General features: G+C 38.0%; 1 protein-coding gene across 11 annotated transcripts; it reads left to right on the forward strand.

Moving 5' to 3' along the window:
* The first annotated feature begins 796 nt into the window (after nucleotides 1-796).
* On the forward strand, nucleotides 797-20,071 carry TDRKH (tudor and KH domain containing). Of its 11 annotated transcripts, XM_051992610.1 has the most exons (17): nucleotides 803-859; nucleotides 1,668-1,719; nucleotides 2,624-2,696; nucleotides 2,871-2,954; nucleotides 8,351-8,499; nucleotides 9,863-9,910; nucleotides 10,748-10,854; nucleotides 14,670-14,859; nucleotides 15,685-15,824; nucleotides 15,933-16,266; nucleotides 17,060-17,223; nucleotides 17,431-17,603; nucleotides 17,855-17,919; nucleotides 18,107-18,258; nucleotides 18,410-18,517; nucleotides 18,773-18,869; nucleotides 19,312-20,071. In XM_051992610.1, the coding sequence occupies exons 5-17, from the start codon at nucleotides 8,352-8,354 to the stop codon at nucleotides 19,452-19,454; spliced, it is 1,869 nt and encodes a 622-aa protein (XP_051848570.1). In that variant the 5' UTR covers nucleotides 803-859; nucleotides 1,668-1,719; nucleotides 2,624-2,696; nucleotides 2,871-2,954; nucleotide 8,351; the 3' UTR covers nucleotides 19,455-20,071. The 11 variants fall into 11 exon arrangements, 10 of the variants coding, with proteins under 10 accessions (XP_051848574.1, XP_051848568.1, XP_051848572.1 ...); XM_051992608.1 differs by lacking the exon at nucleotides 2,624-2,696 and having other exon boundaries at nucleotides 800-859; XM_051992612.1 differs by lacking the exon at nucleotides 2,624-2,696 and having other exon boundaries at nucleotides 800-859; nucleotides 2,871-2,895.
* Nucleotides 20,072-20,594: the final 523 nt, after the last annotated feature.

Raw genomic sequence — 20,594 nt, forward strand, 5'->3', positions numbered from 1 at the left:
CCTTACCACGCCTCCCTCATCGGGGATCCTTTCTGAGGTCTGATCTCCATCCTTCCCACCTGGTTTCTTCCTTGGCCGAGAAGGATCCTCTCCCCTCCCCCCCAAATTTTTAGGTTTGTTCCCGCCTCTCCACGTGCTTCGACACGCTGCCCAAGCGTGCCCAGACTCCTGGACTTGTCACAACGTGGGGACCCTGTGTCCCTAGAAAAGGGGCTCTGACCACGACGAGTCTCTCCCACGACATATCGCAGCTGTCCCCTGGCTAAGTGATAAGACACAACATGGGCAATATGCAGAGGACAACACAATCGTGACACTCCATCGCGACACACCTGGGGAATCGTCCTTTTCCCTTCGGCCAACCTACTACGAGTCGTCCAAGCTAGCGGGACAACAGGTTTTCTGCCAAAACTCAAGCAGCCGCAGAGGTTCCGTTCAATGATTGGCCAAATGCTACGCAGAGCGAGCTCCTGGAAACCTCCGATTGGCTGTTTAATTCTCAGGCAGGTGCCGGTCCAATGGAAGAAAAGGCGGTCCCTCCCTAGCTTGCGGCTCTTATTGGCAGTCGTAGAGGACCGACTTTGAAGCTCACTCTCATTATTGGGCACCCACACGAGGCAGGTATGTCGTTCACTGAGAAACTCACGGGACGATTGGCTTAGGGAGAAAGTAGGGGCGGTGGTAGGGAGGGAGCAATGGAAGCCGATCGGCCGGAGAGGACACTGGCGGAGGATTGGATGTGGTGGGTCACGTGGGTGGGCGCTGATTGGCTGAAGCGAGGCCCGCAGTTCCCCTAGTCGGGGTGTGAGGAGACGGCGACTGGGGAGCCGAGGGGACGACGGCTATTCCCAGAGGAGCGGTATAAGCCGGGGCCGGGACCGGAGAGGGAGATTAGAGCTGGGTCCGAGGGCGTGTGAGAAGATGAAATGGAGTTAGAAAAAGCGAAGCGGTTGGAAAAAAGCCAAGAGTCTAGGGGCGGAGAGGATGAGGAGAGGGGGTTTGGGGAAGATGGAGGCCTTGGGCCCTGTGGGAAGGGGGTTGAGGAATCGAGAACATTTATTAAGTGCGTTCTTTGAGAAAAAGAAAAGCGGAGGAGGTTGGGCGAGAGCGGGGAGGTAAAGGGAGGGGCAGGGGAAATGGTGGAATAAGGGTGTGAGGAGGCAACCAAGGTGGGGTGAGGTATGGGGAGGTGGGGAAGGAACCGAGGAGATGAGCCCTGCGGCCCTAAATTTGGGAGGGCTGAGGGGATGTTCGAGGGAGGCCTGGAAATGAAAGAGAAGCCAAGAAGAAACTGGGAGAAGGGAGCGCCAGCAGGTGGGGGGAGGGGCAGAAAAGGGGGTGTGTGGGTAGGAAGGGAGAATGCGAAGGCTGGAGTTGGCATGGGAACGGAGAGAGGTTGGAAGTAGGAAGGGTCTGAGGGAGGGGGCGGGAAGTAGGTAAGAGGTTCTGAGTCTTGTGGGAGTGTCAGTACAAAAGCAAATTTTTATAGTCGCCTTAACCTCAGAAATCATAACTGCAAAGAAAAGACTCTAACTTTAATATTTAGTGATGCTAGCATAAGTTGGAGAGCCTATTTTTAGTCTTACCAGGGTTCCAATCTTAGGATCATAGATTTAGAGCTGGAAGGGACCACAGAGTTTATCTAGTTCAAATCCCTAATTCTACAGATGAGGAAACTGATCCCCAGAGAGGTTAAGTGATTTGCCCAAGATCATACAGGTAAGAAATTAAAATTTGAACCTAGGTCTTTTAACTACAAAGCCCCCCTACATTTCTTCATATCACATCATATCAGTCCTGAGCTGTCTGGGGGGGGGGGGGGGGGAAGGCCCCAGGAGAAGTATAGTTGTCACTTTGCCTTTCTTCAGGGTTGTTGTTTTTTCTTTAATTTTCCTTTTAATAAAATTATCACTTGCTCCCTACCTCGTTTTTGCCTTTATTACTAAACTCAATTATTTGATCCCTCTCTCTGCCACCCTTCTAGTGCAGTTACCATAATTTGGAATTGACAGAAAACTGACTTTGCTTTCAAAGCCTGTTTTTACTCTTTGCCCCCCCTTTTTAAAAAATTATTATTATTATAGCTTTTTATTGACAAAACATATGTATGGATAATTTTTCAACATTGACCCATGCAAACACTTGGGTTCCAATTTTTCCCCTCCTTCCCTCCACCCCCTCCTCTAGATGGCAAGCAGTCCCATGCATGTTAAACATGTTAAAGTATATGTTAAATACAATATACGTATACATATTTATACAATTATCTTGTTGCACAATAAAAGTCGGATTTAGAAAGAAGGTAAAAATAACCTGGGAAGGAAAACAAAAATCCTTGCCCCTTTCTTAAGGGAAAGGTATGAGGTTTCTTTATCCCATAAGTTTTTATACATAAAGAAAGAAGTGGATTTATTATCCTCAGATGCTTCTGAAATGCTCTTAACAGGCATGAAAAACACTTGACTCTTGGTTTGTGAAAGCTCCTTTTAGAAGTAGTTTGACTTTCATTGATTTTTAAAAGGAAATTTGATACAAAAATGTATATTGGTTATTATCAATTTGTTTATAATGGAAACTCTTGTACATATAAGGTTAAGGTTTAAAAACATTTTCTTCACTTCAGCTCTGTCAAGTAAGCAAGTATCCTCATATTTTTCTGTCCGGATCAGAGATTTCATCTGTGAAAGGAGTTCCTGGTAAAGTAACACCCTCCACCAACCTTGGTTTGCTACTTTGGTTTTAAGAAAGTTGCCTAGGTCAATGAGAGGTTAATGGACTTGCCTAGGATTACCCAGCTAGTATTTATGGAAGCAAACTTCTTCTAGCTTCCATACCCTAGACCACAATGCCTTTCTATTCCCTTTGTACAGATGAGGAAACAGAGACTCCAAAGAGGTAAGTCATTTGCCCAGGTCACCCACTAGTGTCAGAGTCAGTTTCCATCTGACTTCAAGGTTAGTGCTTTTTTTTTTCCTTTAATTTTATTTTTTCACATTGTGCCTATATGCCAAGGCAGAGAGTGGAGTAATGCAGCATATTTAATTGTGAGCAGAAAGGTGTCAGAGGACTGATAATAATTTTGCTAATTTTCATATTTGGAGTTCTTTGAATTCTCAGCTCTAACTTATTTTAGCTATAGTATGGATTCTTTTGTGCCTGCACTTTTTTATGTACTGTATCACTTGTCATTGGAGTTAGGTTCACAGATCTGAAATGTTGCATTTTCAAAGGAAGTTATGCTCTTCCTTGAACAGAATTAACTGGTCTGACTTGAACTGTGTGCTTATCCTGAATTTCTGTATCTTTATAGAATGGTCAGATTCTGGTATTCTGTCTTTTCCTTGTATTGCTCCCCTATTCCATTTAAGTAATAAAATCAAGCAAGCATCTAGTAATTTTTAAATGTTTTATCCAGTAGTGTTCATGACAGTATGTATATCTAAATGAATTTAGGCTTTAATTTAGTAATAAACAAATGGTATGGGTGTGTGTAAATATATATGCATATGTGTACATATGAGTGTGAAAATTTTATCCTTTTGATTTGGTAATTATTGAGATTATTTAAATTTAGTCTTTGGTACAAGTGGGCTTATACATAAATCCATTCATATCGGCAAAATGTTGATACATCTCAAATAAAGTATTTTATGATCTGAACAAGATTTAATGGTACCTTGCCCTTGGATTATCTCTTTTGCCATATCTGCCCTTGCTTAAATTGCTTTGAGTACTTCAGGTTTGGAATGCATTTTTCCCAGATAGGACTAAAGACCAATGGAAATAAAACTATTTGCATTGTTGCATCCATGATCTTATTGGAATCAGTGGGATTAGTTAGTATCTTATATATTCTGCCTTCCCTCTCCCTGGAAGGGGGAGCACCACTTTTTTTCCATGAAGGCTTCTAAGATCCTTCTCTCATTGCATTTATCTCTCTTAACATGCTTATCGTAGATTTACTTATGTCTTATCTTCTTAGTAGATAATAAGATTCCTAAGACTAGGATTTTTAAATCTGGTGCCTGATAAGAGTTACATGTATGTAACAGATACTTAATTGACCGCTAAAGTCACATTTATCTTCTACTTTCCTTTTTTCATACGCTTTGATGTGAATAGGAAATGAAAATACTGACCACTGGAAAGGGGTATTTGGAAGTTTGGATACTTTCTGGAAATACTTTCTAGTGCTCTCAATTCAATTTTAAAAATACTTATTAGGTACCCACCTTACATGTTCATCACATAGACATTGACAGTAGATATCACAGAAATGCCAAAACCCTAGAGCAAGGATCCTCAAACTACGGCCCGCTGGCCAGATGCCACAGCTGAGTACGTTTATCCCCCTCACCCAGGGCTATGAAGTTTCTTTATTTAAAGGCCCACAAAACAAAGTTTTTGTTTTTAGTATAGTCCGGCCCTCCAACAGTCTGAGGGACAGTGAACTGGCCCCCATTCAAAAAGTTTGAGGACCTCTGCCCTAGAGCTTTAGCTTTACCTTCATAGTTTGTACATAATGCCAAAGTATTTAGGTAAGAATATGGCTGTATACAGAATCTTTGGCTTTGATCCAGATTGCCTGAGATAGATAGCTGTCACTGTCACTAACAAGTTTTTCCTCAGCTAGCATTATTAAATACCTACTAAGTACTTAGGCATTGTATTACATGGTAATGTCCTTGCCAAGTAGTTGACAGTTTAATCAGAGAGAACATATGCAGACTTAAACAACTGGACAAAAAAGATATATTAAGCATGTTCTTCATTTATTTAAAAATCCACAATCATGAATTTTTAGAAGAGGATTGACAGATCAAATTGTTGCTAAGGTACTAGTTGAGCTAGTGTTTATACATATGGTTGATTGCTTGCCTTAAAAAAATTTAGAGTTGGAAGCAGAGAAGAGGGAGGAAAGAGCTCAAGTAGAAAATATAGCATTTGTTATTTAAAGTCATGTATTTTAAAGTACAAAACGAAGAAAGAAATCTTAGCATGTGCTGTTGTTCCAAGCTACTGCTTTGACGAAGCATTTAGAATCTTTGGGAAAAGCATTTTAAATCAATATTAAATACATCCGCAGAAATTTTGAATGTTGTAGAGTCTATGGAAAAACTTACAAAATCCTGAGAGGTTAAGAAAAATAACATTATGACTCAACATAAATAATATTTACACTATATAAATGACTATGATATAGAGGTGCTTTTTTTTTTCCCCCTTTGGTTTCTCTCAAGCCAGTTACTGTTATTTAAATAAGACCTCAAAATTAAACTCAGGTGTAACACTTAATGTTTTAAAGAAAAGCCTAGGGGCAGCTAGGTGTCAAAGTAAAGCATCAGCCCTGAAGTTAGGATGACCAGAGTTCAAATGTGATCTCAGACTTTAACACTTCGTAGCTGTGTGACCTTGGGCAAGTCACTTAACCCCAGTTGCCTCAGCAAAAAAGAAAGAAAGAAAAGCCTACCTAATATCACTGGGAAAGTTCTAAAAAATTTTCTATCTTCAAAGAAAAATTGACTTTTGTACACAATTTGAGACAGAAATTTTGTAATCATAAAACTACACACAAACTTCAATACAGGCACAGTCTCCTTGCCAAAGACAGTTTACCTAATGGTCAAAGTGAGCTTGCTAATTTACTATTGGAAAAACAAGAGCATAGAATCCTCTTATTAAGGCTGCAAGCTCAGCAAACAGCAGTAAAGATTTGGGGTATTTTTTGGTGGGGAAAGAGGAGTGGGAGCCAGGTTGGGCAAGAATGTATAATGTTGTTACAGGCTTTATAAACACTACAGTTTTGCAAATTTTTTAGTGAATTACTAAAAACTTGAAAGTCTGCATTTAATTTTTAACTAAGAGGAAGGGAGAGATGCTTATTCCAACGGGCAGGAGTGAAAAACATCCGGATCTTAGAATCATATATCTGGAGCTGAAAGGGAAATCAGAAGTCAGGTAGTCTAGCACCCTCATTTTTTAGATCAGGAAACTAAGATCCAGATTGGTGTAAGGTCACTTAGAATGGGATTAAGGATTTGAATCCAGATTCTGCAAGTACCCAAGTCTAGTGCTTTGTCTGTTCTTCCAGATTTAATTCTACCTTGATTATTGTTGTGGTAGAATTGCTGCTCTTGCATCTGAAATAGGAATTCTATTCTCTTTCAGAGAAGATCCTATTTAAAACTGACATTTTATTTCAGAGTAGATTTTGGTTTTATCTGTATTTCTAGCATCACTAGAATTGAACCAGATTTTTTGACAATCATCATTGAAGTTGCATTTTTGTGTAGTAGTCATATAAACTAAAGGGTTTTTCTCCCATACCTGAGCAAATCCAAAGGGAAAATAGCTTTTTAATTTTTTGGTAACAGTAAAACACAACTGCAGCCTGGAGTCTCACAAAGCTGCTTGAATTGATAAAAGGTTTTTCAATTGACTAATTGATTTGTATTGTCTTGACTATTCAAGTTAATGGAATAATCTTGAATATGATCTTCCTAACATGTAAACATGAAACCACATCACACATAGAACTTTTCCCTCTTTCCCTTTTACTACCTCTCCAAAAAATAAACAAAAAAAATGTAGCTATTTTTTTAAAAGGGACTCTTAAATTTTTGTGAATACATGATGAACAGAAGAGAAAAATAAAATCATCATAGGAAGATAAATTGAAATTGATTGTGAAAGACTTTACATGTGAAAGAGATGAGTTTGTATTTTAACCCAAAGGCAATAAAGAGTCACTAAAGCTTCTTGATCAGAGGAACTGGGTCAGAAGGGTGCTTTAGGACTTTCACTATGGTAGCCATAAAGAAGATGGATAGAAGAGGGGAAGACACCCATTGGGTGCTGTTGCACTTGTTCTCCAGGTGAGAAGTGTTGTTGAGGGTCTGAACTAAAGGAATTGAAGCGTAGAGAGAAGGGTACAGATATGAGAGATGCTTTGGCTTTAGATGCAACAAGATAACAACTTGATGGGTAGGGCTTGAAAAAGGGAAGGGAACTGGCATTTTTATATAGTACTTACTGTGTATCATGCATCATTCTAAGCATTTTACAGATATTATCCCTTTTGATGCTCACAACAAGCCTTCCAGGTAGTTGCTGTTGTTAGTCCTATTTTGTACTTAAGGAAACAGGCTGACAGAAGTCAAGTGATTTGTGTCTGGTGCCACACAACTAATAAGTGCCCCTGCCAAGATTTGAACTCAGATCTTTCTGACTCCAGGCCCAGCCCTTTACCCCATTGTACCATCAGTTGCCACCAAGAGCAGGAAATACTCTAATGTGATTATGAGATTGTGAAGCTGAGTGACTGGAAGAGTAGTGTTCTTGATAGGAATAGGGAAATTGGAAGGCAAAGATTTTTGAAAGAATGACTTCCAATTAGCGCTATCTAGCAGGCGGTTAGAAACATGTTGGTTTGGGAGTTATCTGCAGACAGGTGATAGTTGAAATGGAGTTGATGAATCATCAAGCGATGGTATAGGGGAAAAAAGAGAAGAAACAAGAGCTCCAAGGTCTATCCACATATTGGGCTTAGAGCATAAATGATAGTGCGTTAGGCCAGAGAGACAAATCAAGTCATTCCAAACACCACAAAGCTTCAGGAAGGACAAGGGCCAAGAAAAGAGTGTGGGGTTGGATGACTAAGAGAAGTTGTAGGGTTAGAAGTTCTGTACCAAACTTTACTTTCTATTTCATTCTATATACTGATGCAGAGCAATTTTCCTAAGTCTTAGGCTGGATATCTACATGGCACAATCGGAAAAGCCCTAGACTTGGAGCCACAACTGGCCATCTCAGACACTTAACCAGTTGTGTGACCCTGGGCAAGTCACTTAATCTTTCTTAGTCTCAGTTTCTTCCTCTATAAAATGAAGATATCTGTGGCACAACTCACAAAATTGTGAAGATCAAATAAGAAAGAATCATCTGGAGATGTAAAACATTTTGAAAACTTAATATATTTTAATCTTGTTCAAATTTTATTAGTTCACTACTGCTACAAATTTAACATCTTAGCATAACTTTCAAAGTCCTCCATAATCTAAAATCATCCTACTTTCTAGCTTTAGTTTGTGTTACTGTTGTTTTTATCATCTAAGCTCCCCAGCCAAATTGGTTTGTTCATTGTTTTTAAATTTCGTGAGTTTGTGTATTTTTCTAGGGCTGGGCAGCAAAGTGACAAAGTAAGTTTCTTTTTACCTATGGCCTTCAGTTGCTTGTGCAGTAAGTTGGGTTTCTTACCTTGGAGTTGGTACTTAGAATTTGGGCAAAAGTATTGCTAGCAACAAATAAGTTTTAGTTGAAAGCTTTCCTTGTTTCCCCTCCCATGCTTCAGAATGCAGGTTAGAACTTCAGAGAAAATGTCCACTGAATGGTCTTCTTGGACAAACCTCTCAACCATTCAGAAAATAGCACTGGGCCTTGGAATTCCAGCCAGCCTGACCGTTGCTTATATCCTCTACCGAAGGTATAGAGAAAGCAGAGGTACGTATTTTTGTGTATATGCACATATACATGCAAAGTTTTAGAAACTGACATATTTCATTAACCTGAAGTAAAAAAAAAAAAATGAAACTTTTTAAACTTAACTTATCATATTTCAACTGGAACATGAGTCTTTGCCAACCAACTGCATTTCCAGTAGCAAAGAAATACGTTCCTTTTTGTATTGCAATTTTGCCATTAGCGGCAAGTCTTTAGACTGAGATACCAATTCATCTATCCTTTTCTAAGAGCTCTTATTGATCTAAAGAGAAAACTAGTGGATTTTTTTTTTTTTTTTTTTTGCTGAGTCAGTTGGGGTTAAGTGACTTGCCCAAGATCACATCAGCTAGAAAGTGTTAAGTGTCTGAGACCAGATTTAAACTCATTTCCTCCTGACTTTAGGGCTGGTGCTCTATCTACTATGCCACCTAGCAGCCCTTAGTGGATTCTTTTTTAAAAAATAAATTTTAATTGATTTTTTTTAATTTATCATATTTCAATTGGAACATGAATCTTTGCCAATCAACTGCATTTCCAGTAGCAAAGAAATATGTTCCTTTTTGTATTGCAACTTTGCCATTAGCGGCAAGTCTGTAGACTGCGATACCAATTCATCTGTCCTTTTCTAAGAGCTTTATTGATCTAAAGAGAGAACTAGTGGATTTTTTTTTTCTTTTTTTGCTGAGTCAGTTGGGGTTAAGTGACTTGCCCAAGATCATACCAGCTAGGAAGTGTTAAGTGTCTGAGACCAGATTTAAACTCATATCCTCCAGACTTCAGGGCTGGTGCTCTTATCTACTGTGCCATCTAGCCGCCCTTAGTGGATTCTTTTTTAAAAAATAAATTTTTATTGATTTTTTTTTTTAACATCAGCATAATTTCCCCCATATGCCTGCCCTCCCAGAGAGCTAGCCCATACAACAAATGATAATTTGAAGAAAAAGAGAGGGGGAAAACCAGCATAACTGCTCAGTGCATTTTAAAAAAAAAGAAGTCTGAAAATATGTGCATTGTATTATCCTGCGCCTGCCAGCTCTTCTTTGTAATTTTGCAACATTCTCTTTTGAATTTTTTTGTGTTTGGTTTTTTCCATTTATATTGTTCTTTGGGTATGTTATTTCCTTGGCTCTGCTTATTTCACTCTGAAGTAATTCATGTAGATCTTTCCATGCTTCTCTGTATTCATCACACATAATTTTTAAAAGCATAGCAAAATTCCTTTACATTCATATGCTACCATTTGATTAGCCATTTCCCAGTTGATGAGTACATACTTTGTTTTGAATTCTCTACTACAATGCAAAAAATGCTACTATAAATATTTTGGTGTATGTGAGAAATTTTTTTTTTTTTTTATTACCAGTGACCTCCTTGGGATATAAGCCTAATACTAGAGTCGCTGGGTCAAAGGGTATGAACTCTTTATTTGCATATTCCTACATTGTTTTCTAAAACAGTTGTACTGGTTCATAGCTCCACCAATAATCCACCAGGGTCCTATCTTTCCATATCCCAGATTAGATATCCTCATCTTTTTTCATCTTTTCCAGTATGTTGGATAGAAGATAAAACCTCAGGGTTATTTTGATTTGCATCTCTTATTATTAGAGATTTGGAGCATTTTTCTATGTTATTGTTAATAATTTTCAATCTGTCTTTTGAGAAATGTTTTGTTTATATCCTTTGACTACTTTTGAGGAATAGCTTTTGGTCTTATATCTGTTACTGTATATGTGTAAATATAAATACCCTATTCTTTTATATATGTATCTTCCTATTCAGCCTTGAGAGATCAATTTCTTCTCATTCATACCATCCCCACTAATGGACTGTGTTTCAGGGTTTAAATGTATTGCAAAAAATTGGTGGAATAAAAAGTCTTGAATCTGAACAGAATATCCAGGGTAATTCTGGATTCCTTCTCCTTTTGGAGATAGTTTAGAATCAGAAAACTCTCTAAAACTCAATACACCTTCCTTGTAAGAAAGGCCAGGGATCCTTTCCTGTTTTGATGTCTGTGAAGTAACAGTCTTCAAAGCTATCCTGTCTGCTAGTCACATCTTCTGTAATCTTTTAAGTTCCCATTCAGATAGCACCTTCATTTGTTGCTATTATTGGGTTTCTTTGTCTTTTTTCTTTCTGGGATCTTATAGTTTTTGACAGTCAGATGTTTGCCATAGAAGTCAGGGAGCACAAAGGTATTATATGAGCTTTCAGCATTGGGATTTATCTGATGGTCATTTTATAGAAGAACGTCTGACATTCGTTGGGGAAGATGATATTGAGGTAGAAATGCGGGTACCCCAGGAGGCTGTGAAGCTGATTATTGGCCGACAAGGAGCCAATATTAAACAAGTAAGTATGTTGACTTTTGTGTTCATTGATTTTTTTTCCCCTCCCCTCCAATATCATATATACATACAGAAAATAAGTTGCCTTTAGAGAAAAACACTTTTGGCAAGCTAAATTGCTTCCCTTCGATGACTGATGGCTTTCATTCTAGCCATTATTTCATAATGTAAGGCGCTTATATTTAAGAAAGTGACTAAATTACTCAAAAATTTACTTTATAGATAATTTACCATAAACATTAAGTTTTAGATTAGATGATTTTCTTTGCTACTCAGCATATATCTAATAGTTACCTTCCTCATTTGTCAATTAAAAAAAATTAGAAAAGCAACTTCCCATCTCCTTAATCCAAGTAATTATTAGAAAAATAAAACTGCAAGCAATTTGATATAGGTTATTCAATGTAGTCATGCAAAACATTTTATATTAATCATGTTGTCAAAGACAATACAGACCTCCCACCCCAAAAAAATTTAAAAACAAGAAAAATAAAACTTTGTAAAAATATTTGCTTTGATTTGCATTCAGCATCCCTCGGTTCTTTCTTAGAAGTGGATTGCATTTTTCATCATGAGTCCTTCAGACCTGTCTTGCTGAGAATAGCTAAGTCATTCACAGTTGATTATCATACAATACTAAATATGCTTCTCCTGGTTCTGTTCACTTCACTTTGCGTCAATTCATAGCAGTCTTCCCAGGTTTTTCTGAAATCATTCTCATCATTACTTGTTGCATAATAATATTCCATTACAATCTTATACCATGACTTATTCAGCTAGTTCCTTGATACCACAGGATAAATATTTTTGTACATATAGGTTATTTAAAAAAAAAAAAAAAAAAGAGGATACAATCCTAGTAGTAGTATTGCTGAGTCAAAGAGTATGCATAGCATAGTTTTTTGGGTATAGTTCCAAATTGCTCTCCAGAAATAGTTGTATCAGTTCACAAACTTCCACCACCTGTGCTTTAATGTCCCAATTTCCCCTCCAATATTTATCAGTTTACTTTTTTTTTTTTTTTGACAGAGCCCATGCCTGGGTAATTAGAAAAGAAAAAAAATCATTTTACTTTTTTTTTGTTATGTTAGCCAATCTGATAGATAGGAATTGGTACCTCAGAGATTTTTAAATTTGCATTTCTCTAGTTGGTACTGATTTGAAGTATTTTTTTCACATGACTATAGATAGCTTTGATTTCTTCATCTGAAAACTACCTGTTCACATTCTGTGACTATTTGTCAGTTTGGGAATGACTTGTGATTCTTAAAAATTTGATCCAGTTCTTTATAATTTGAGAAATGAGGTTTTTGTTAGAGAAACTGGCTATAAATTTCCCCCCCAATTTTCTGCTTATTTTCTAGTCTAGGCTTTTTGGTTTTGTGCAAAACCTTTTTAATTTAATGTAATCAAAATTATCCATTTTATAACTTATGTTTTCTATCTTGTGTGGTTATAAATTCTTTCATTATATATAGATCTGATAGGCAAACTATTCCATGCTCCCCCTTAATTTGCTTATACTCACACCCTTGTATTTAAATCATGGACTCATTTTAACTTTATCTTAGTATGTGGTATGAGGTGTTGGTCTATATTTAATTTCTGTAGAAGTGCTTTCTACTTTTCCCAGAAATTTTTGTCAGATTATAAGTTCTTTCCTAAAAGCTTGGATCATAATTACTATAGTCATTTACTACTATGTAAAAATCTATTTCACTGATCTACCAATATTTCTTAGCCAGTGCCAGATTGTTTTGATTATTGCAATCTTATATAGTTTTAGAACTGATAATAGCTAACTTCTTTTTCAAGTTTTTTCTATTGATTCCCTTGTTATTTGACCTTTTGTTCTTCTAGATGAGTGTTGTATTTTTTTCTAAGATATTTTTTCTTGGGTATGATACTGAATTAATTTAGATAGAATTGTCATTTTTATTATGTTGGTTCAACCTGTCCATGAGCAGTTAAATATATTTCCAGTCGTTAAGATTTGATTTTTTTTTTTTGTGTGTGTGTGTGTGTGTGTGTATGAAAAGTGTTTTGTGATTGTGCCACCCATCTATCTTGTCAGGAAGACTTCCATGCATTTTTTATTGCCTACAGTTATTTTAAAAGGAATTTTTTTTTCCTATCTCTTGGTGCTAGACTTTGTTGGTAATGTAGTATATATCATTCAACTTTGCTGCTTTATTATTTTAACTAGTTTTTTGTTGGTTTTCTGGAATTCTCCAAGTGTACCATAATATCATCTGCAAAAAAAGGATAGTTAAGTTTCTTCGTTGCCAATTCCAATTCTTTGCATTTCTTTTTCTTTTCTAATTGCTATAGGTATCATTTCTAGTATAATATTAAATAATAGTGATAATATATGAGCATCCTTTCATCATCCTGACCTTATTGGGAAAGCTTCTAGCTTATCTCTGTTACAAAAAATGCTGATAACACAAGTCATTTTAGAAAGTTTTCATTTCCTAAAATATTTAGGTAATTGATTTGTGATTAAAAATAATGAAAATGGTCAAAGAATATGAAGTTTAGCTTGAGTCCAAGCTAAAAATAACCACATGAAAAAATACTCTAAAATTCTAACAATTAGAGAAATACAAATTAAAACAACTACGACGTTTTTAACTTCATACCTATCAGATTGGCAAAATTGACACAAAAGAAAGCAAGATACTAGGACGATTTTGGGGTAAACAAACAGTACATTAATGTACTGTTGGTAAAATTGTAAACTGATTCAACCATGCTGAAAAGCAATTCAGAACTCTGCCCAAAAAGATTTTAAACTGTGCATATCCTTTGACCCAGAGAATGAAGAAAGGAAAAGGACTCATGTTCAAAAATATTTATAACAGCATTTTTTGGTGGTGGCAAAGAATTGAAAACTGATGGAATTGGAAGTTGATGGAGATGCCTATCAATTAGAATGGCTGAACAAATTATGATATATGATTGTAATGGAATACTGTTGTGCTTCAAGAAATGCTAAAGGGAGTGGTTCAGAGAAACCTGGGAAGACTTGTATGAACTGATGAGATGTAAAGTGAGTTAAAAAGAACATTTAATAACAATATTGTAAAGACAAATAACTTTGAAAAACTTAAAAACTCCAGCCAGAATGATGACCAACCAATTATTCCAGAGATTTAGTGATGAAACATGCTCCTGATAATTTGTGAAGGACTCAAGTACAGATTGAAACTTTTTGGTTTTTTGACATGACCAAAGGATGATTTGTGGGAAGGATGGTTTGTTCAGCTATACATGTTTGTGACAATTTTGTGGGGAGGTCAAGGGAAGTGGAGAGAATTATAGACTGCTGAAAATAAAGTAAAACTAACTTTAAAAAAAAATCTTTTTGAAGGTTAAAAAAAAGTATCACAAATCTTAATATTTTTAAATTGATTGTTTTTATAATTGTTTGCCATTATCTATTCATTGCCTGTTAATGCAGGTAAGGTAAGGATTGATTGCATTTCCAATTAGGACCTGGATCAGGGAGTTGGCTACTTAGCCCTTTTCTTTACTTCCATCTCCCTAGAGCACCCATAGTTCCATTTAAAGAATCAGTTCTCGAAGTCTCTAGTTAAAAGAAATTTTTGTCAATAGATTTTTTTTTTCCTTCTTCCCATGACCTATTTTAAAAAAAGAGAAGAAAAGAAAAACCAAAGTCCTCACAACAAATATGGCAAGGAAAACTAATTCCCACTTTGGCCATGTCCAACAACATATGTCTTATTTTCTCCCTAAGCCCTGCCATATTCATAGATGTACACACTTTCCCTTTTTTTCCTCCTTTCCTCTCTGAAGCTAAGGAAACAGACTGGTGCTCGAATTGATGTGGACACAGAAGATGTAGGTGAAGAACGAGTGCTGCTCATCAGTGGCTTTCCTGTCCAGGTTTGCAAAGCCAAAGCAGCAATCCACCAGATTCTGACGGAGAACACCCCAGTGTATGAACAGCTTTCAGTACCTCAGAGATCTGTGGGCAGAATTATAGGTACTGTTGTCTCCCTTTAATGCTGCTTTATTTCCTTATCTTCTTAAGTGTTTTTCTTGGTCACTGTCATCTCCATTAGGTGAGATATCCAAAAGATGACCACAATTTTTACCCAATTTGTCTCAAATATAATCCCAAAATACCAATTAAGTTCAAAAAAGATTTAGAGAAAACTATGGGTGGTAGATTCACAAAGGATTAAAAAGTGGACTGCTCCTCTCTTTAACCTTTTGAAGATAGAATACATACTTTCTCATAAAATATTAGCCCTTTACTATAAGGTTTTAAAATTTTATAGCACTTAATAGTATTTAGAATGCTTTTGATAAGCTGATTTTCTATGTACCTCATAACTCTTCTGTTTAAGTAGGCAGGGCAGGTACTATCCCTGGCTTACAGATGAGCAAACAGACTCAACACTGGCATTTCTAAGGTCATAAAGTTACCATTCCCCCCCTTCCCCAAAGCCAGGATTAGAACCAATTCTTCTTAACTTGGTTAATGCCCTTTTTCTCTAACTTACTCTAGTAGAGTATTCTGGTTTATTTTAGGACTGAAAAGTGAAGCCTCCTTGAATGATTTAAAAAAATAGATATATTTAGAATGAAGGAATTAAAACCACCTGAAATTTTTTAAAGAAAAAAAAAAACATTTCTTAGAGGCTATATTGCCAGGAAAGATTTCAGGAACTATTTTGTTCAGGCATTTATTAAGAACCTAGTATTTGGCTCAGTTTGGAAATGAAAATTTATTCTTACTTCCACTGATTTTTCTAGTTGCTGCAAAGTAGTGGCAAGCAGAATTTGTCTATATATCTTTCTGCAGGGAGGGGTGGGGAAACCATTCGTGCCATCTGCAAGAGTTCTGGGGCCAAAATTACCTGTGACAAGGAATCAGAAGGGACATTGCTACTAACACGACTCATAAAGATTTCAGGAACACAGAAGGAAGTGGCAGCAGCCAAGGTGAATATTGAATAAAGCTGAGCGTGCATGTGTTTGTGTGCAAAATCTAAATGAGAAAATCCCCTTCTTTCATGACTTGAGGATCTGAGATGATTTTTTTCTGTCAAGCATCTTATTCTAGAAAAAGTGTCCGAAGATGAAGAGCTTCGGAAGAGGATTGCTCATTCGGCAGAATCCAGAGTACAGCGCAAACAGCCCATCAGTGTCAAGAGAGAAGAAGTGGCAGGGCCTGGAGGAGCTGGGGAGCCAGCCTTTCCTAAGGACATGAGCACTGGCAAGAAACTGGCCCCATCACTGGCTGCCAATCCTAGCCGAGGAGGAGGAGATACAGCTGGTTTGAGACCAGAACGGGTGGAACATTCCCATGAAAAAAAGCTCAGTGACAACAGCCACCAGGAGGACATGGGAGCCCAAGCCAATCCAGAGATGCCAAAATTTGAAAGTATGTTATCTCCAGTGACAGCTTGATTGTCCATGCTAATAAATGGGGGAAGACTCACTTGGATAACTGAAATATACAGATAACCGAAAGTATTTTATATTTGTCTTGGAAATGAATCATGTTTCTGAAAATAGTAAATTGCTGAGCTAATATTTGTTCATAATTATAGCAGTTCATTTCCAAAGTACAAAGTGGTGGCAAGAAAAAGCATTAAAAATCCTGTGCTGGAAAGTCTGGCAGTCCAGGATTAAAATATTTCTTCAGATAATCCCACAACTATTTAAAGTTCCTCAAAACACTTCTCATTCAGTATGAGGTGTGATTACAGATGAACAGTTTTTCTTGTGTGGTTTGTGGAATCAGACTTGTTACTTTGTAGTCATATTTCTTTACAGCATCCCTAACAAAGGAAAGTCCCAGGTTCTGGAAGCTTTTTCTTCCACAAGTGAAAAGTTGTAGGATAGAATAGTAAATGGGAAACGAGGTATCCTAGTAGATATTAGGCTACAAATCTTGCTACCTGATGTTTTGTTCCCCATCCTGTGGGAGCTATAACAATCCCCAAAGGAGACTACGTCTGAAGGGATATAAACGTGACTAGAGATCTGAATTATATCATAGCCATGGTGTTGTAGTTGGAAAGGAACAAGTATAAAAATCCTCAATTCCATATTTGTGTTTTTGAATATTTTTAAAACTGAAAGCTATCACTCCTATTTAGCCCACTTCCGTCTTCTATTAGCCAGGGATGTTTTTGTCATATCCACCAACCACAACTGCATAATGTGTTCAGTCCCCAGCCCTGACTTCAGTTTTCATGCTGATGAGTATCTAGAAGTCTATGTGTCTGCCTCCGAAAACCCCAACCATTTTTGGATCCAGATTATTGGCTCCCGCAGTTTACAACTGGACAAGCTGGTCAATGAGATGACCCAATACTATGAGAACAGTCAATCAGTGAGTTGCCATGTGGACCAAGGGGTTGGGGAGATAATAAGCCTTGAGGGAAATAAATATCTCCTACCTTTTCCTTTCTATGCATTTTCTTCCTTTCCCTTTGGGAACCAGTTTTCTGTGACTCATGGATATTTGTTCTTTTCTCTCACCTTTTATCTGATGCATCTATTGCCATTCCCCCCGCTTCCCTCCAACTTGGACAAGTAGCCTGAAGATCTTACCGTACACGTGGGTGACATTGTAGCAGCACCTTTACCTACAGATGGACCCTGGTATCGGGCCCGTGTCCTGGGTACCCTCGAGAATGGGAATCTGGATCTCTACTTTGTTGACTTTGGAGATAATGGGGAGAGCCCACTCAAGGATTTGAGAGCTATCAGGTCAGTAGGTTCAGTCATATATATAGCTATAAAGAGGGAGGTCAGATCATATCTTAATTCTAGTTATATCTCATCCCTTTCAATTGGAGACATTGTAAAGAGCTCAATTAGGAAGTTTAAAGTGGAACCAGTTCTAAGGGGGATAGATTAGATTTGCTCATGTGTTATAGTCTTAAAGCAGAGATACAATATGACTTTTAGAAGATCTTATAAGATTCTTAATTACCTTTTTTTTTTTTAAATTATTTCAGGAGTGACTTTCTAAGCCTCCCATTCCAAGCAATAGAATGTAGTCTAGCAAGGATTGTTCCCTCAGGTAAGTTAACCATGTGATTTGGTCTCACAATAGAATGAGTTCCATATAGCACACTGGGAAATTCTCTTTATCTTGTCTGGCTACTTGATAGAACTCCCAAGAGCTCAGATCACTTCTGCAAAAAAGATAGGCTGTCTCTTGATTTTATTCCCATTCTCAGCACTGACTCCTCTGCCTCTTTCACCAGGTGAACAGTGGGAAGAGGAAGCACTAGATGAATTTGACCGTCTCACTCACTGCGCAGAGTGGAAGCCTCTGGTGGCCAAGATCTCCAGCTATGTGCAAACAGGAATTTCTACTTGGCCAGAAATACACCTTTATGACACAAGCAATGGACAGGTAAGGCATAGAACTCAGTACCTTGGTCTTTTGACTTTGGGGATTATCCTTAATTTCCCCAAATTCCTCATCCTAGCCTTTTCCCCCCATTTTCATGACTAGCATAGAAAATAAAAAGGTATTTTAATCCTTTTGTTTTTCTCTCTTCCAGAATCTTGACATTGGGCTAGAACTAGTACGCCAAGGTTTTGCAGTTGAACTTCCCCAAGACGTGGGAGAAGGAGATGCTGCTGTCCCTGAGATGCTGCAGGATATATTGGTGAGTGAGCTCCAGTAGTTGTAAAGGATGATACCCTTGGGGGACTCGGTTCACAGCCTAGAGTTCTGCCTCAGGCTCTGGGCTCTCCTTAGATCTGAGGCTGCTTCACCAGCCTACAAAAGGTGCTTTAGTTTTGCTCTTCCAGAGCCAAACTTGGCTGCTTCCACAGTTGACAGCGTTGAGGCAATGATGTGTTTCCTTTTCCCTCACCTCATTTACTAACACTTGTCACTTGTCTTTTTTTTACTCCTTCAGGCCACAGAGACAGATGCCTCTCTAGACAGCCTGTTGTCTGAGGCTAAGAAGAGTCCTGGAGAGACACCACACACTCTCTCATGCCTCAGTTTATCAGGTAACTGACAAATGTTTTCTACCTAGGCTCCTGAAACTCCTTGGTTGCTGCCTTCTCTCTCTTTGATCCAGAACTGGACAAGTTTGATGAGGTCCTGGCTCTGCCCAACCCAGTACTTTGGGAATAACTTATTCAAGTTGGGTGTTACCTAATTTCCCCTTCCTGTCTTTGCTTAGAAGCTGCTTCAGTTTCTGGTGATGATGGTGTCCTTGCAGAAGACGACTTGCTCTGATGTCTGTGTTCTGGCTGGCTCAGCCATCTGCCTGCTGTGTGAGTGGGGCTCTGATTTGTGTCTTATGGAGCAGGAAAACGGTGAGGGGTGAAGATGGGGAGCTGCTGCATTCTCTCTTCCTTCTCCCTGATCCTTTTCTGTGGCTGTCATTTTCCAAGCTTGACTTGCTCTCATATCTTGACCCTTTCTCATATTTGTATCCATGCTTAGGAAGTTGGCAAGGTATGGCATGGGAGCCTGTGGCTGAACAGAAAATCGAATTCCACAGAAGATACCCACATTTCCTCCTTTGTGGGCTGCTTCCTGATTGGCCTGCTGTGAACCAAATACAGCTTCTTCTACTAGCAGAATGAAGAACTTTTCAGAAAAAGACTATATATGCGTGTATGTGTGTATGTGTCTATCAGAAGCTGCCTGGCTTCCTTTAGCACTGCCCACAACTACTAGCAATAAAAGTACCATCCCACTAATTCAGGATATTTGGTCGAAACTTGAGATGGGAAATATTGGTTAGGTTTCTGTTAGTTGAGAATAAGGATCATTCATTCAGAAGTCTACTTCATTTTATGAGGTGACTTACTAGAAAAATTTTTAAGTTGTGAATTGAGGAAGTTCTGAGCCCCCATGTGCTCTCACGGTTCTTTCCAACTGTGGATGAAGAGGCAGAGTATAAAGGCAACAGGGTTGAAATCAAATAGTCCAAGGAAATAAGCAGGTAATGCTCCCTTGCCAGCTTCAGGTGATATCACGCCAATTATTGAGGGCAAGATTTTTGAGAGTTGTTTTCTTTTTTGAACCTAGGCTGTTTTGCAAGTAGAAAAACAAGATCTCAGGAACATGTTATAAGATGCAATGCCTTAGGTAGGTGTAATGCCTACTATATGTATGCATATCCATATGTATGTAAAAATAGAGAACTCTGTAAGCCACTTAAGAGAATCATTAAAATAAAGTTCTGGTTTTAAAATGACCCACAAAGATGCCAGTTGAATTAGCAGTAGACCGAGGCCTGTAGATATAAGGAGGAACCAAGTTCTCCCTTGGTGCCTTAATTTCGTATGTATTTGAGAGGTCCCATCCAGGGAAGGGAGATGTTCCCTTAGGAGTTTTACATTCCTTAGTGGAGTGTTAAAAAGGCTCAAAATAATTGCCAGTTTGGGAACAGTGAATTTTTAAAGTGTTGGTGGTAGAAAAAGCCCCAAACTGGAAACCTGGAGAACTAGTGTTCTGGTTTTCCATCTGCTCAGTGTGACCTCAAGTAGTAATAGTTCACACATTGAACTCAGGGCTTCAATATCAAACTGACATTTATTCTCTCCTTTTCTTTGTCCAGTAAGAGGGACATTAGGAAGATCTTTCAGCTGATGAGATACAGAAAAGTTGTTTAAAAGAATACAAGTACATGAGTGCGGGGAGGTGGGGGTGGAGTGTTATAATAGAAATGAACAGTAACTTGATTTATTTTTGTTTTACAACACAAGTTCTTTATTTGC

The sequence above is a fragment of the Antechinus flavipes genome, chromosome 4 (genome assembly GCF_016432865.1).
Source record: "Antechinus flavipes isolate AdamAnt ecotype Samford, QLD, Australia chromosome 4, AdamAnt_v2, whole genome shotgun sequence".
Classification (NCBI taxonomy): Eukaryota; Metazoa; Chordata; class Mammalia; order Dasyuromorphia; family Dasyuridae; genus Antechinus; species Antechinus flavipes.

Coding starts and splice junctions, on each gene's coding strand:
- TDRKH (XM_051992614.1), top strand. CDS start 8,352: ATGCAGGTTAGAACTTCAGAGAAAATGTCCACTGAATGGTCTTCTTGG. Junction 16,267..17,059: donor AGAGATGCCAAAATTTGAAA/GTATGTTATCTC, acceptor TAATGTGTTCAG/TCCCCAGCCCTGACTTCAGT. Junction 18,870..19,311: donor CTCATGCCTCAGTTTATCAG/GTAACTGACAAA, acceptor ATCCATGCTTAG/GAAGTTGGCAAGGTATGGCA.